Source organism: Gobio gobio, assembly GCF_949357685.1.
Source record: "Gobio gobio genome assembly, chromosome: 22".
Lineage (NCBI taxonomy): Eukaryota > Metazoa > Chordata > Actinopteri > Cypriniformes > Gobionidae > Gobio > Gobio gobio.
This window is the reverse complement of record NC_137118.1, coordinates 39,145,099-39,162,514: the sequence shown is the minus strand read 5'-3', so window position 1 is coordinate 39,162,514 and position 17,416 is coordinate 39,145,099. Positions and strand designations below refer to the sequence as shown.

General features: G+C 38.9%; 1 protein-coding gene across 1 annotated transcript in view; it reads right to left on the bottom strand.

The window, feature by feature from the left end:
* Nucleotides 1-865: 865 nt before the first annotated feature.
* Nucleotides 866-17,416, bottom strand: part of lrrc75bb (leucine rich repeat containing 75Bb) — a 65,636-nt gene continuing 49,085 nt past the window's right edge. The window contains exon 4 of the mRNA XM_079804300.1: nucleotides 866-3,464. Within this exon, the coding sequence (XP_079660426.1) occupies nucleotides 2,891-3,464 (574 nt within the window). The 3' untranslated portion in view covers nucleotides 866-2,890. The remainder of the gene's footprint in view (nucleotides 3,465-17,416) is intronic.

The window sequence follows — 17,416 nt, the reverse complement described above, 5'->3', positions numbered from 1 at the left end:
AATGACTTATGGAGTCTCATTAAGAAAGTGCTGTCTGCTAACACAGGGTACTGTTCTCATTAAGCAAACAGAGACACTGAGAAACCCTCAGTATTGATCACACCAGGATGAGAAATAAAGAGGGAAAGAAAACCTCATCAAAACGAGCTTTTCGTTTTGTACAAGACAGCCCCGCATACTGGAAAGCATATATTTACTAGCTAAAATACCATGTTTTTGGACTGGAAATGCTGCCTAGCCTGATATATTTTGAAGTACCATGGAGCACCATATAAAGTAAATATCATAATTTATGAGTAATATCATCATTGTAAGAGACTCCCACAGTGTTAATTTTGACAGCAAATTTTTATTTAGTTTATAGTCTTTTGACTAAAATGCCATATAGTTTTAGACATATTTTAGTCTCCTGAATTGTCTAGTTTTAGTCGACTAAATATCATAAGATTCAACTAAAATCGAATGAGATTAGTTCAATTGTAATGCATTAATTGAGCATTTAAGCATTACATAACCGACTATTACATGAATACATGTAAAAACTGACACTTTGACATTGTTTTTTACATTAAAAATCCACGAGAGCTCAATTCACTTCTTTTTTTTATTTTTTTAAACCCATCTATATAGGTAATGTTGTATTTCTGTTTTATTTAGTATTAGGTTAAACTAAAGCATCAAATAAGTTTACGTTTTTTTTTTATTTCAGTTAACATTTATTTAATTTCAAGTAATGAATATTTAATGGTTCATTAGCCTACTGGTTTAATGGTTTTAGTTAACTATTATAACCCTGGTACTTTATTGAATAATATGTCAAATACTGATCTTAGTCTTTCCTCCTGACTATGAATTAAATGACAATGCAATTAAATACAGTTTATTGTGTAACCAAAAAAGTATATAGCTATAATGCGTGACTTTTAATTACAAACAAGCTCAAAATACACATTGACTCTTATTTTGAAATGTCTGCGCCTTACTATTGCAGTTGCAAGTTCAGAGATGAGGGAGATAAAATATGCATTGTTATAACCGTCTAAAACATATTACTATATATAAACATCGTAAAGTAAACATTGTCGTTATTCATCAGCATTAGTTCATAAACAATTGCCTGGCATAAATGTGCAATATTCATTGATTGAACCGCTCTGAAGTGTTGTCGCGTGAGCCTGTGGAATGCGCAACAGCGCTACGTTTTCCTGCGGTTAGATCAGCACATTACAATTCAAATGTGCGCATCCGTTACACAGGACATCACAGTTCTGACTGGATCTCTTTCTTAATCGTCCCTCCCTTACATGTTCGTCTCGTTTTTATTCGTTGACGAAAATGACAGTAGATTTTCGTCATAGTTTTTTTCCTCAACACAATTTTTTTTATTTAGTTATCGTCTCGTTTTCGTCAGTGAAAAAAGGTCGTTGACGAATTAACACTGCTCCCACAACCGATTCATCAAGGTAGAAAGTTTACACATCCCAGTATTTAGGCCTACTGACAGCACTGCTGACTCCTGTAATTACTTACTGTACATGTACATGATTTCTGGGAGACAGATTAGAGAAAAACACATCTGGCAGGTAAAATACCGGATGGATCCAGCTCCTGTTGTCAAAAGCAGCCCCTTAAAAAAAGGATAATTTCTGGCATCTCACAAACACAATGATGTCCTTTTTTTTTATTTTTATTTTTACAAACAGTGTTTATTTCACATAGCAAGAACAATCCTTCATTAGTGTTTATTATAAAACACAACGATAAAGAACATCCAGGTGCTCAAAGCCATTAGAATCACACACCGTTTGTGACATTTAGACTAGAACGGAACATTGAACTGCTAGGAAAATTGAAACAGGACAGAAAACGACTGGAGATGACCAGCCAACTGGAAAAGCCCGCCATTTAAAGTGCAAATCAGACTTGTGTCTGTAAAGGAAACACCACCTGTGGAGCAAAGGGCATCATAAAACAACTCAAAAGGTCACATTTACTGTCAAACACTCATGCGTTCGCGCACACACACGGCATTAATAATTAATAAATGAGCTCTGTTACGTTACATTTGTTTAAAAAATACAAAATATTGACATGAATCAAATGAAATTTCTCTATAAAAACACTGAAATCAATTCCTCTGTGACCATACAAACGTGGTTCTTGTGCTGATGAACCGCTGTCAGGTGTTTATGTGTCACCTCTCATTGCTAGCTGGATGAGATTTCAAGAAAAATAATCAGGTCGGTCATGTGGCATTGTTAGTCTCTCGGCTGCCTGTGTGTCCTGTTTAATGAGCTCCGGCTAAAGCTACATTTGCATCAGAACAACGTCTCTCTCTCACACACACACACATAGACATCAGTCTCTTTTCTAGCCTGCAGGCACTCTAGCAGCCCTTTTTCTCTCCTCGCTCTCTTCTAATTGAGGCGAATATACCCCGGACAAAAGCTTTCTCAGAGGGGAGCATTTGACTGTATCTGTCACGAGCAAAACTTAAAAAGTTTCACATCAGCTGCTGATGTGGGCGACAAAGACTGGCCTGTGGTAATGGTTTTTTACGTGTTACAAATGTGTTACACTGTGTGTATAGGTCAGCCAGTGTTTGATCCTACATTTTAAGTTTAACATTGCAAACAATAGCTTGGCTGGTGCTTTCTGCAGAAACTGGACTAAGAATAAAGATGGTGGGAGTGTGGAATATGTCCTGATCCTCTTTCCTTCAATTCCTTCAAAATCCCACCTCCACGCACCAACTTTACATAACCATTTCATCTCATGGCACTCAAGTTTGGGTGCTTCATGCTTTTACAATGTTGATACACTGGACCCCTGATTTGGCGTATGAGAATAACAGAAAGAACAATGCCAAACCACAAGGAACCAGAGTCCATCACCTCTCACAGAAATGCAATGTGTTTTTCTCTTCTACACTCCAGGGCTCCAGCACCAGATGGTCTTCCAGTTCATCCTCTTCATCCTCCGCTTCCTCCTCAAACACACTGATTTCCTCAGTAGAAGTCTCCAGGCAGTAGCTGCTGCCCTGGCCCTCGCTGTATTCGTAGATGGTAGGTAGGCTGCTTCTCATTCCAAAGCGTCTGCGTAGTGCGACCAGCAAGGGCTGAGGCACAGTAAAGATGTCCACATTGTTGCCCAGATCCACCCAGGCCAAACTGGGAAACGTTTTGGGGTCCTTAACCACCTCTATCAGGTCTTTAAGGATAGCTACAGTCAGCCGGTTACCGTTGATGGCCAGTGTGGTGAGTTTGGGTAGTGCTCCCAAGAATGGCAAAAGAAGCCGCAAGCTCTCATCCTGGAGCTCTGTGAAGCTGATGTCCACTGCCGTCACAGGTGAACCGTTGTTCTGAAGGTAGAATGCCACACGATGCAAATCACGGCCAAAGAGCGCGATACCAGAAAGATCCACGGTATCGTTTGTTAATTTCTTTTTCAGAGTAGTCTTAAGACTGTGAAAGAAAGAAAAAACAGCATTAGCATTTTACATGTTTATTATGTCAGTCATGAAATATTTCAGTTAGGAAAAAAATGTAGAGCATACACATAGTTAGCAGTGTACCGTGGGGTTTCAGTCTAGCCCTTCGCTAATGATCAACACACCCCACACCGCCGCCATAACAACACCACACACACAAAATACATTCATGCACTGTATGCACTACTGTTATTTTCAAAGTGCTCGTTGGGAAGGGGGCAAGCAACATAAAAGGACACGCGAGACAAAAAGGCAATTTAACTGTTCATTGATACCACTGCATCACCGTTGAGGCAACTGGTGAAATGAATCAAAATCAACTCACTGGCACAAATACTCTTAAACAAAGAAACAAAAACACAGACCAACAAGAACATCAAAAGAAACAGAAAAATCAGCCCGTCATCCGCATCGGCCATAGCTTATTTCACTTAGATCGCGCACAACGCGCCAAAAGTTCAAACGTGTGATGATGACATCAGCGGGGGGTAGCGCCGACACATCGTTGGGCCACTGGGGCGTTCTATCACTACACATCAAAATTTGATTGGCTGATGACACACGTCAGTCACAGTTATGATCAGATGGAAAATTGCAGCTTCAACGGATGGTGGCGCTGGAGACTAAAGGGTTCCTGATGGTTTCACACTTAATTCTTCATTCTTTTGCAGTTAACATGTGTCTTTTCTTCACCACCTGTTTTTGGCTGACCCAATGAGCATTTCACTGTCCAATGGTCATGCCTTAATTTCTAGTATTGCATTAGTATTGTATCCTTCTCTAATCATTTTTGACTTTTCAGTCCGTCAAATCTCTTTTTTGGCTCATTTTATCAGTAAAAGAACATGTGCCTATTAATAGTAGTTATTAAGATGAATGGGGTTTGGAATTGGTAAAATGTGCTTGGAAAAAAAAAAATCAGAAAATCATTATGCCTAATAATTCTGCACGCGAGACTAGGGATCTATTCTAATTCAGTGCAAACTGCTTTTTGATTAAAAGACTTTCAAGGGTTCTATAACAGACCCTTAAAGTTAAGGTGAGTGTGATTTAGCTGTAGAATGCCCTATAGTCTTCCTCAAGCATCAGGTTAGATTCCCTTAACTTTTGAAGCCACAAATCCCAGTGAGACAACAGCAAAAACGGTCAGATTGCCGGCCAATGCAAAAAAAAAACAGCAAAAACTTGTAGTGACACCAATGCAAAAAAAAAGTACCTTTTGAAGCCACAAATATTGCTTGTTCTAAAGATAACCTCTGAAATCCAGATGAGACAACAGTAAAAAGAGGTCACTACAAGCATTGCTGGGTCAGAGGTAGAATTCTTGCCTCCCACGCGGTAGGCCGGGTTCGATTCCCGGTCAAAAGTGATTTTTTGAAGGCAAAAATCTCACATGATTTAAAGAAAACCTCTGAAATCCCGGTGAGACAACAGTAAAAAAAAGGTCACTACAAGCATTGCTGGGTCAGAGGTAGAATTCTTGCCTGCCACACGGTAGGCCGGATTCTAAAGAAGGCCTGTGAAATCGCGGTGGGACAACAGCAATACTGGTCAACTCAAGCATTGGTGGTTCAGTGGTAGAATTCTCGCCTGCCACGCGGGGGCCAGCCGCGGATAGCTGTAACGCAGTGCCAGCCAATAAAATTGAAGCATTCCAGCTGCTGGCCAAAGAGCGGAAATGATGTCACAGCCAATCAGATATTTTCAGACTTTTTTCACATTTTACTTGGACAGTGGTTCGAATCCCACTCATGCAAGTCTAAAAAAAGAATGCATTACAGCCACAAAGTATTTTAAATGTTTTTTTTCTTTTGTATTACAAGGGAATGTTCTGAATAAATTATTAATATTAAAATACCTACAGTGAAACAATAGTAGTATAACATTAATTGCTTAAATTAAAATATAGATGTTATATTAAATTTCAAATCGTTTTTTCCAATGTAAATAAGACATTTATATTTAATTAAAAGTAATATTAAAGTATTAAATGAAAATTGTATGAGTGATGGAATAATTTAAGTCACACTTAAGTTAATTTATCAACTAAAGGTTTACTCTTTTAAAGGAGTCCTACAAACACACGGCACTCAGCACAGTGATTTTCAATTGTTTTTTTTATTAAATACTTGAAACACTTTAAGAATAGTAAAAATCAATGCAAAATAATAATATAGAAAGAAACAGACAGAACTCTGACAATATATACATATTACAATCTTCATTTCTTCCACCCATCTCTGCTTCTCTGCCTCATAATAAGGAGACTCCTGAAACTCATTCCAGTTCATCTCCTTGGCCATGCCCTTATCACTGTATAGAGAGTACACTTTAGATGAGTCCGAGATCCTGAAGCTCTATCCTCATCCACAGCTTCTGGTGTTGAGAACAGCTCCAGTTGTTTATGTCATGGTCGTGCCCAGGGAGGAGAGCAGGAACGAGTGGCTGAGCTGAGGGAACTAGGATTTAAAAAGAAAAATGGATGAGGCAAAAAGAATGAACTGCCCTGATGATTATTATAATAGACTGCATAGTTAATGTGGAAAAAATGTAAATACATAACAGGGTCATGGTTTGAATAGCTCTGCTCCAAAACATCACTATGTATTTTTTTCCAGTGCAAGTGTCTAAAGACTCTTGAAAAATAGATACATTTAGTTGAGAAGCAAAATGCTAAATTATTTTGTTGTGCAAATAATCTAAATGAAGTGAGTTTATGATTTAAACAAGAATAGATATCTGCCAGTTGGTTCAGAAAAATATACTTAAATATACAATTTAAAAAAAATTGTTCATACCCCACTTACAGACTGTTGTTCATGTTTTAATCATAAACTCACTTAATTCAGTTAAAATTCTCAGAAAACAAAACTTTATATCTTCATTTTGCATCTCAAGTAATTGATTTAAGGATAATCTTGATTTAAGGATAAATCTTGATTTAAGGATATTTGGATATTTGCACTGGAAAACAAGGCAAAAAATACTGAGAAATATATGCAGTGAATGCAACCTTTAATGCCGTGACTATGACTTAAGACTGTTAATTTTTGGAAAAGAAAATTAACCTTTAATACTTTAAGACCCGCATAAACTCTGGAAGAATTGCAAACTTACCATGTGATGCCTCAGAAGTCAGTTGGACACTAAATGTAGTGGTTGCTGAAGAAGAGAGATCTTCTAAAAAGATGGATAATAAAATTCTATAATTAGAACTGATTCAACACAACATTTGAACAATTTCATCATGTCAGGTGCAATACAGCCTTACTACCTTTGCCACATTCTTTAAAAGTAAGTGTCCTGCACACTCGAGAGCTGTCTATGGCACCGCTGTCTCCTGAAACAGAGAATAATTATTTATACAAGAGGCGAGAGATTATAAATATTAAATGGGTTTTCAAATGCTAAACAGTTACAATGGCCCTCATTTATCAAAAGTGCATACACCAAATTTCCAGCGTACACCTGGCGTACACCCAAAACCACGGTGACTTTGAGATTTATCAATATGGACGTTGGCGTACGGCTCAAATCCTACGCCAGCTCAGGAGGTGGTGTACGCACGTTTTGAGTTAGTGTGAAAATGCGCAGAAAAAAATGTTTGCGCCGAGGCCGAGGTCGATACCGATTTTTTTTCATCAGCCTTAGCCGATGACCGATACGGGCTGCCGATTTTCTTGAGCTGATATTTGGAGCCGATACTGCTTTTGCTCCCTCAATTTACATCATAAAAATGACACTATGATCATGATTATAACAATTTTACAAGTCTAAATTTAAAAAAGGAACATTTATTGAACTAAAAAAAACTATATTTAACAAATAGTAAAAACAGGTGAGTGAGAACAAGAAAAAAAAAAAAGAGTTCAGTGGTGAAAATAAATATTTAAGCATATATAAAATAATTACACTATTGCACACCGTATCAACAAGCAAGCAGCATAATAAAGTGCACACTGACTGTACTATACTTCATTTTAAAAGTAACCAACTATTTACAGCCTAGTCATTTAATGCTTAGATGCACTTAATTTAATCTCTTGTAGAGCAACACCAGCGGTAATTCAGGGAAAAATCTCCCAATGCTCTACGTGAAACTTCGACCTTTTACCATCGTGTCAATTCTCAATTGATTTTGATTAATATGCGCGAGGGAGGGAGCGCAAGACAGTTTGAAGACGGTCAGAGTGCGCGCGCGAGGCTGAAGAGGGGCGCGATTTCTGCTCGTTCTCTCGTCAGAGAAGCGCAATAGTCAGTCTCATCACTTACCGATCAAATAAGGTTTTATTAGGATAATAAGGTTTTATTAAATAAGGATAAAAATTTGCTTTGGCAGCCACAGAGCTGCCTGTGGACGCCTGTCTGTAAATAATGCCGGAAAAAAATATCGGCGAACACAGCTGCCTTGTATCGGCCGATGCCGATACACGTAAAAATCGCAAATATCGGCCCGATATATCGGCCGGCCGATATATCGGTCTAACACTAAAAGGGATATAGTAATTATAAACTTCAGTGTTTATTTTTGTGCAACATGGACTTCAATGTTTAATTTGTGTGACTTTACCAAAGCATTTACCCAATACATGTGACGTGATACGAAATTAAATGCTAATTGTTTCAAAACACGTGCTGTAAAATAATGCATTGTGATAGGTAATGACTCCTCTTCAGTGCCGAGACGCGTCTCTTTGTGGCGATCTTTATATCTGACCACTTTTTTTTTCACCTACAATTAACAAGAAAACTCATACTTAACTTGATCACTATTGGTCTATATTAAGCAATAAAACATTATTACCTCTGCTGGAGTGCGCTTCTCAACCCCCACACTATTAACAGTACTCGTAATTTGGGTCCATATTTTGTTTTTGTGGGCGCCTTTAATCCCACTCTTTAAACTCCCAAATAAAACAATTTAGTTTTTTTTCCACTTCCCTGGTGATGGTCTCGATCTCCACGTCAGAGAAGTTTCGCTTCTTTGCCGTCTATCGTGTGTCCATGGCGTAAAATGAGGGCGTGGGGGGGGCGGAGACTTGAATATATAGGGGCGTGTTATTCTAATGACGATCGTTTTTATCCGCGGCATTTATCACGGGCAGGTTTTGAGTACACCTGAATTTCAGAGGTGCGCACAGCTTCATAAATCAGGCGGTGAGAGGAGTGTAAGCATAATCTTACGCCAACATATACGCCAGTTTCTACGCAAGATTGATAATTGAGGGCCATTGTGACTTTAGAATAAAAAAATAGCACCAAACCTAACATAAAACACACCTGTAGTGGAAATCGTTCCCGATGGATCTTTCACAAGAAACATCAACTCTTCAGGAATGGGCACAGGTCTTGTGGGGCACTCGGGTGGTGCTAAAAAAAGAAAAGATAAAAACAAAGAAGAAAAAGATCAATACCATAGTACATGAGACAAACATTTGAATAGATGAGCAGAATTATAATGTATTTACCATGAACTGGTGTCACTCGCTGTTGCTTTTCATCAGGCAATTTGGAGAGAGAAAGCAGAAGGTCCTGCAGGATAATAAAAATATATATTAGGTATAAAGACAAAAACACCCTAATCTTACTTCACATGCTTGTATTAGTCGTATAAAATAAAATGGCACATGCCCAGGAGGGATGTGCCCTAAACATGCAAGAACATGCATTTCATCATATGTTAGTAACATTTACTAGTTGACAAAAGTGAGCACTTACCCTGATTGTGGCAGGTATCAATTCATGAAGAGGAACACAGAAATGCAGAGACAACCTTGACTTATACGCAACACAACCTTGACTTTTCCAGGGAAAACATGACTTTTTTGTGCATGTTGACCTGCAAGAAAGAAAAAGCAATATTTGTGTTATATATATATATATATATATATATATATATATACACACACACACACACACACACACACACACACACACACACACACACACACACACACACACACACACACACACACACACACACACACACACACACACACACACACACACACACACACACACACACACACACACACACACACAAAAGTTTGGAATCATTAAGATTTTTCAATGTTTTTAATGAAGTTTCTTCTGCTCACCAAGGCTGCATTTATGTTATTAAAAATACAACAAAAAAAGCTGTAATGTGAAATATTATTTAAATGTAAAATTTGAATATATTTTAAAATGTAATTTATTCCTGTGATCGAAGCTGAATTTATCAGCATCTAATATATTAGTATTTAAATACTTTTTTTTTTTTTACAATACAATTGTAACACTTTATTTTACAGTGAAAAATTTTCTATTTGATTTTTTATTTTATATACAATTATTTGGAATTTTATTTTGATTTATTTCAACTGAGTGGTAGAGAGGGTGAGAGGGGTAGAGGGTAGGAAGAGGTAGACCTGGACCTATGCTGTGTTCTTGTTGGTTTTTATTATGCCCTTCACTCGTTAACCTCCCTCCGTTATTTATTTTTTTCTTTACAAAATTGTTTAATGCAGCATTCTATATGTATATAGGTTTGGTTGTTTTAAATATTTTTTTAAATAATTAAAATATCAAAGAGTTGTTTGTGGTGGGCTAAATTAAACATGATATCGTACTGCATTGTGGGACATATAGGTGCCTGAAGTGTACATATGAAGCAGTCTCACTCCCTTGGTCAAAATCAAGAGAGCGAGGGTCTGACCATATAAACTTCCCTCGTTTTTTTTTGGGGGGGGGGGGGGGGGGGGGGGGGAGAACTAAATTAATACATTTATTCATCAAGGATGCATTAAATTGATAAAGGTGACAGTATAGACATTTATAATGTTACAAAAGCTTTAGATTCCAGATAAATGCTGTTCTTTTTAACCTTCTATTCATTTAATAATCCTGAAAAAAATTGTACACAACTGTTTTCAACACTGATAATAATCATAAATGTGTCTTGAGCATCAAATCCTCATATTAGAATGATTAGTGAAGGATCATGTGAAACCATTAAAAAACCTTAATGATTCCAAACTTTTGACTGGTAGTGTGTGTGTATATATATACATACACATATATATATATATACATACATATATACATATATGAGAGAGAGAGAGAGATTACATTTATAATACCATGGTTGCACTACAAATATCATCAACTTATTTAAAACAGTTACTACATTAACAACAATGGAAAATATATGATTATTGAGATTCCAGTACTAAATAATGTTGCTGTACTATTTTTTACTGTGGTAAAACAATGGATAACTAGAAAGAAATATTTTTTATGGGGCGGGCAAACGTTTTCATTTCAAGGTCTTGTTTTTCAACTATTTAATATATGCAATCTCATACAAAAATAAAATAATGGTCAAGCCCATTCATAAATTAGCTCATAATCAACAAATGACGTGTTAAAGAGGAGAAATAGTTTATTTGGCAAGCTGTCTAATAGGAGGAGAATTATATGTGTTATCACAGGAAAAACTAATGTGATTTACGTAATACATTACGAATTATACTGTAGTGATAACATGTAATTGACGTATCCAGAAGTAAACAAAAACATTACACAACCGAAATAAAAAGCGTGTAAAGCTGATACGGTAGCGTTACGTAGCAACCACGGAGAAAAAACTGATAATATATATGTAAAGACAGAAAAACAAACGAAAATGAACGTATGTTCATTCATAATTTAGCGTGCAAATCATACTACGATGAATTGGATGAAAGAAAAGACGACAGGGTGGTTGGTTTTCTCATTAGGGCGATTCTCATTATGGTTTCAGCATTAATAGTAAAAGATGGGGTCAAATAAAGTAACTTACCTTTGTTAGATGAGTTGAGAATGTGTTGAATAAAACGAACGCTGCTGTGTGTTTTCACTCGTCGAGTCGGGATGAAAATGGCGACTTCAAATCTCCCGGGGTGCCAAAACACGGAAGTGCGCCACAAGAGCGTTAGTGGCCAAAAAAATATTGCATCCGTAGTGGTTTAGCACTACCATTGAAAATGAATGGGAAACGGTTTAGGGCCGTTTAGCTGAACAATTCACGGCCGCCGCGAGGGTTCGATTCCCAGCCAATTCAAAAATACCTTTTGAAGCCACAAATTACACATGTTCTAGTTAGGCCGGGTTTGATTCCTAGCCACCGGTGATTTTTGAAGGCAAAAATTTCACATGTTCTAAAGAAGGCCTGTGAAATCCCGGTGAGACAACAGCAGATAATGGTCACTACAAGCATTGGTGGTTCAGTGGTAGAATTCTCACCTGCCACGTGGGACGCCAGTGTTTGATTCCCAGCCAATGCAAAAGTACCATTTCAAGCAACAAATGTTTCATGTGAACAAATTTCACATGTTTTAAAGATAACCTCTGAAATCCCGGTGAGACAACAACAAAAAAGGTAAATCTCTCCTGCAACGCGTGCGGCCTGGGTTCGATTCCCGGCCAATGCAAAAGTGACTTTTGAGGGGGAAAAGACCTTTCCAAAATAACTTTTTTTTGGTATTTTCTCAGAAAAGGGTCATAAAATGACAAGCAATTTAAATCTAACTCTGCCAACTAGGTTTTTTTTTTAAGGTGATGACCAATGTTGTTTGTGATGTGCAGAGAGTTTCCCAATCTGTCTCCGCACATTACCCATCAGCACCTTTTCCGCATGTCCATATATGTGAAGCCGTTACCAACATTTGGATTAGACTCTTTCTTAGACTCACAAAAAAGGGAAAGAAACGTGAAAATTGGATGTATGTATGGATAGGGTTCAATGAGTCATTGTTCTTGCCCAGAGCAGTCACGTTGACACGCAAGTCAGGGCTGTCAGAATAAATGAGTGCACACACCAAAAAATGGAAAACTGTGGCAACTCGTGCTGACGGAGATGCTTGCAATTGTGTGTGGTTTGCTCCGAGGTACTGCTACTGCTACTCCCTCATACACTTGTCTGCAGTTGAACAAGTGGACGACACAGCGGCCAGGGGGCATCAGCTTAAGTGAGCAAGGTTGTCGATTCCTGAAATTAAGTGCAATTCAGCTTGTCTTCCATATTTATGGAAGACAGACCAAATCTTTGCATTACATCAACATGAAATATTCTGAATACATGTGCAATAATAAAGACTTGTGCATAAAAAATGGCTCCTTGTGCATTAACTACACTCTTAAATTAGAGAGCTGACAACTGAACAGCAATGCAGCTCCCTTCTTCAATCAGCCTGCAGCACCCCACCCCTCTGCAGTGGGGAAAGTCCATCTGCTTCTCCTCTGCTTGGCATGACAGCACTACATTCAGAGGGGCTTTTGCTGTGACTGCAGGATTTGGACTTCCTACGCCGTGTGCTCTATTGTTCCGAGTTTGGGCTTGTCTGATTGGATTAAGGGCTTTTCTTCAGGGGCTGCCTGGCACGCCGCTCGCACTTTTCTGCGTAGGAGCCAGAGGTCCAACCAAACAAAACGCACGTATCAGCCCTTTTCAATAACAACACTGTGTGTTGGTGTTATAGTCGTGAGGAAGGGTGCTGAGAGTGCCCGGAGTTGTTGGAATGGGGGTGGAATGGATGGGGTGGGTTACTGCAAGTGCTAATTCCAGTGTGGACTCGAAATCATGCACCCTTTATCTCGGGTACCTTGTTAACATGGTCTTTTTCACAAATTTTCTAAAAATCTTACATTGGGTGAAAGTGATGTAAGTTCAGAAGACAAAACTAATGAACGCATTGATTAAATGAACTGTGGAACAATCTCGAATCCATGGAGGAACTGAACAACCTGCTTAATGAGAGATATACTGGTTCTAATTGCCTCGTACATCCACTCTGCCCTTTGGGATATTGACATGTTTTTCACAAAGAGCTTACATGACCTATCAAATGCAACCTCAAAAACAGCTAGAGACTACAATGAAACAAGCATAAAATATAGGAGGCTGCCACATATGACACATTCGGACTAATTTTCCTCTCAATAATTACAGAACAGAATGTTCATTAATTCATCAAATCAATCATATACATCAGTGGTCGGCAACTGATGCCCCAAATTGGCCCGCCAGCAATAATATCTGGCCTGCGCCCGCCGCCAGATTATTTTGATAGCGGCTGGTGCTGAAATAGATCTGTCATGATAGTGTAACAGAGGCCAGTTAGTGAGAGCTGTGCAGGTAAATCTCACTGCCGTGACTGTGACTGACACTAGAGGTCGCAGCCTTCAACCTCCTTGTTAGAGCATCCAACTCCCATGCGGAACGACCCGGGTTCGCGCAACGCTTGGAGTGGGCGGTGCGAACCGGAGAGATTACAACAACAACAGTTGCTCAAAATAAATTTCTCTTTAGTGATTTTGCCTTCAAAAAAAGTACGAGAACGTTTTTGCAGCAATGTGTTTATTTCATGGGCGTCGGAAGCAAAAAAAATGTGGGTGGGTCCTCTCAGAATTTTTTTTCTGGGGTGGATGCCATTTACATCAAGTATAAATATACCGCCTTGTTTGTTAAACATCTGGTTGGGAAAGACAAAATTACGGAAATCACAGTATCATTGAGAAAGGCAATAGTGTAGGGGTAACCCGCGGTTCGAATCCGCCTTTTGCCGAACTCGCTCTACTCCCTTTTCCCATCACATATCAGATCAGAAAGGCATTTATTTTCAATAAAAATGAAGAAAATATTAGAAAAGTGGAAATAAAGAATCTAACGTGTTTAATAATAAGTGTTTATCGGTTAGGGATAGGTAAACAGACGTGCTGAATTAGAGATAAAAGTGAGTGGGTCCAATATCCAATACCCACCCACATACAATGGTTCCGACGCCCATGGTTTATTTTGGGATGAATGGAGAGCTTTTAATTTGAAAAGTTATGAAAGACATTCAAAAGAGTCTGTGGACTAGAACGCTAGACTACTTTAATAAGAACTTTTATTTACGTTTTATTTTTATTTATCAAATTATGTGTTTTCTGTTGTCCATTTTAATGGTTTAATTTAAATGTAATAATCAAAAAGCATGTCTAATTAATTGAATTAACAACAATTTATTTAAAAAAAATGTTTAGCTTTATTTCCATGTATTATTATTATTTTTATTATTAGTATTATTATTACACTGTTGTACATTTTTCTGTCACAATATCAAGTTTAACCAAACGTTTATTTTGACCGGTTGCCGTGAAGACCTTTGAGTTTGTGTTTATGATATATGTTGATTTTTTATATCAAATGAAATGATGAAATGCTCATTAAGTGACGTTTTTGCTCATGAAGTGACTTTTTGCGGCTCAAGTTTTTGAGCCGCACCATTGGCTCTAGTTGGACGTTGTTGTTTTTTTTTGGGGCGATCACATGTATAATCGGCGTCGGGCTGTCGGTGGGAGAGAGAACTCTGATTGGCTGTTCAGCTTACTGTGCGTTCACACCGCCGCCGGCGAGAGCGTCAAACTTCGCTCTGGCCGCCCTGCCATCGACGCTGTAGAAAGATTCGTGGACGCGCTGCCGCTCTGACGTAGATCGAATGCTTGGTCTTTTTTGAAACGGCATTTAAAGGGGCTGCAAAGCAAACACTCATGTTGACCGGCATTTGTGCTGACTGACCACAAGTAGGGTATAACCGTATAATATAACCTCATGAAATCATTTAAATGTGAAAGTTTAAAAAAAGCAGATCGATGGAAAGAACTTAACAATTATAGTTACATGTTTGCTAACGAAATAAACCAATTAAAAGTCATTTGTGTGGTGGATAAATAATGTTGCACGTCTTCTTATCAAACCCGCCACACCAGCAGTGATCAACCTCCTCTATTTTGCTTAGGAACTAATGTGGTAGGAACCGAAGTTTACAGCGCTGCGTTCTTTAGAATCATCTCAAGCGGAGCACTACTACATTCCCATTGGTTGCCGCTGGCTGCCGCCGAACCGCGTCATAGCTCATTACCATAAAGTTGACCTGACTTCAACTCTCCTCTACGCCCAAATCGTCCAAGACGCGCCGCGCCGCTCTCGCCGGAGCTCGCCGCCGGGCTCCCATTGAGAATGAAAGACTTCCGGCCACTTTGACGCTCTCGCCGGCGGCGGTGTGAACGCACAGTTAGCGAACGAGTCAGTGCATGAGAATAATGCTGCGTTCCAGACAGGTTTTTGAGCCCGTAAGTTATGACTTAAAACCACGACTCAAGACTTTGTAGCGTTCCAGGCAAAGTCACGCCAAACTGCCTGAGTGGTAGCTAGATATAAACAAAGCATGGCGGACTGTACGGGGCTTATGCTCATTTACAATCATTTCTATCGCCAAAGGTGCTTACTCCTTGCTTATTTGAGGGAAACGGGAGGAGAAAAACGACACATAAGGCAAGAGAAGCTGTTATACCTTTTATTTTACGTTATTTTTATATTTGGAAATGTATTTGGTATTAATTTATTCTTGCACTCAATGGACTGAAAACTCGCTAACGCTAGAAAAGCTGCTGATAATGCATAACATTTGCGGATAAATAACGTTAGATAAATAACCGTGTAAAACTTTAATAAACACCGCATATGTAGGGGCTGCCATTTTTGTTTCGCTATGTGACATCAGAGCACGTAACTGGGAGTACGTTGATCTAGCACGGGTGGGAAGTCATGGGTTTGACTGCCATTCCAGTGCACTTTCACGGGTAGAATTTTGGAAAAACACGGGTTACGGGTTGCCTGGAACGCAGCATAAGAGCAAAAGTGAATCAAAACTGAACAGACAGAAGGTGTCGATATTCAAAACGGTAAGCAAGTGGTGCTTTGTTTATGGTTTGTATACCTTAACTTCGCTTTCCCTTTTTGAATGACAAATATAGACGACTATATCTGCTTAAATAGACAGTTATCTCCTTTACACACAGGTACAGAACGCACATTCTAGTTGACAGTTGCCTGTAGTTTTTTTGGTTTGTTAAAGTGCTGTTTCTTTCCCCGACGCAGGCGACACAGGGCGACAATACAGTCGACTTTAATCAATGCTAGTTCTTTGGTGTCGGTTTGGTGTGTCCCTACCATAGACTGTAAAAAAATATGGACGTAGTGTCCGTGACGTCACCCATAGGATTCTGATGAGCCGTTCTGAAGTGCAAAGTATGGACGAGATGGCCGTTATAGACCAAAACCACAATTTGTACCAGGCTGTAAACATGTTTTTTTTTCTGCTGTAAAGTTGGCCATTTTAACATGGGGCTCAATGAGATTCTGCTCCCTTCTGGAGCCTGTCCCTAGCGGCCAGTCGATGAATTGCAGTTGAAGTCACTTCCGTATTGGCTTCAAGAGAAACTGCGGGAGGTTGCCGCTTTGTCCCTACCTTTAATGTTACAAATTGACAGCACTAGTTTCATTACCACCATACACATGGTTTAATTTGCTAAAGATCTGTATGGCGTCTTCAGTGCCATAAAATTGGTTGACCAAACAAACCTGTTTGGTAGTTTCAGTAGCACTTCTCATTACACACTGACTTCTGGGTAAAATCCGTTCAAAAACCTGTCAGGGCAGATCTACATACCACGCCACGATAACTCTGAAAATAACGTTGTCAAAACTCTCTTCAGATTTCTCTACCAAGCCCTGACGACGTGGCAGGTTCGAAGGCCCATTTGCATTCAATATAGCTCCATACTGACGCTCTGACATGTGCTCTATATGAACTGATGTCTCTGAGACTTTATTTAGATTTAAAGGCGCGATGCGATGTGACGTGCCTCTGCCAAACGGACAGTCAGATTTTTTTTTATTTCTCTCTTCTCCATGGGCTCTGAATCACTCCAGGGATGATGCTTGTGGTCATTCTGTGAGCCTTCTTCAGGTGGTAATCAGGTTTTCTCTCTGCGGTACCACATACACACATACCCGGCCATCTTAAACATGAACTGCACAGAACAATGACTTTCCAGTTGACTAATCCCATTTCAGTACTG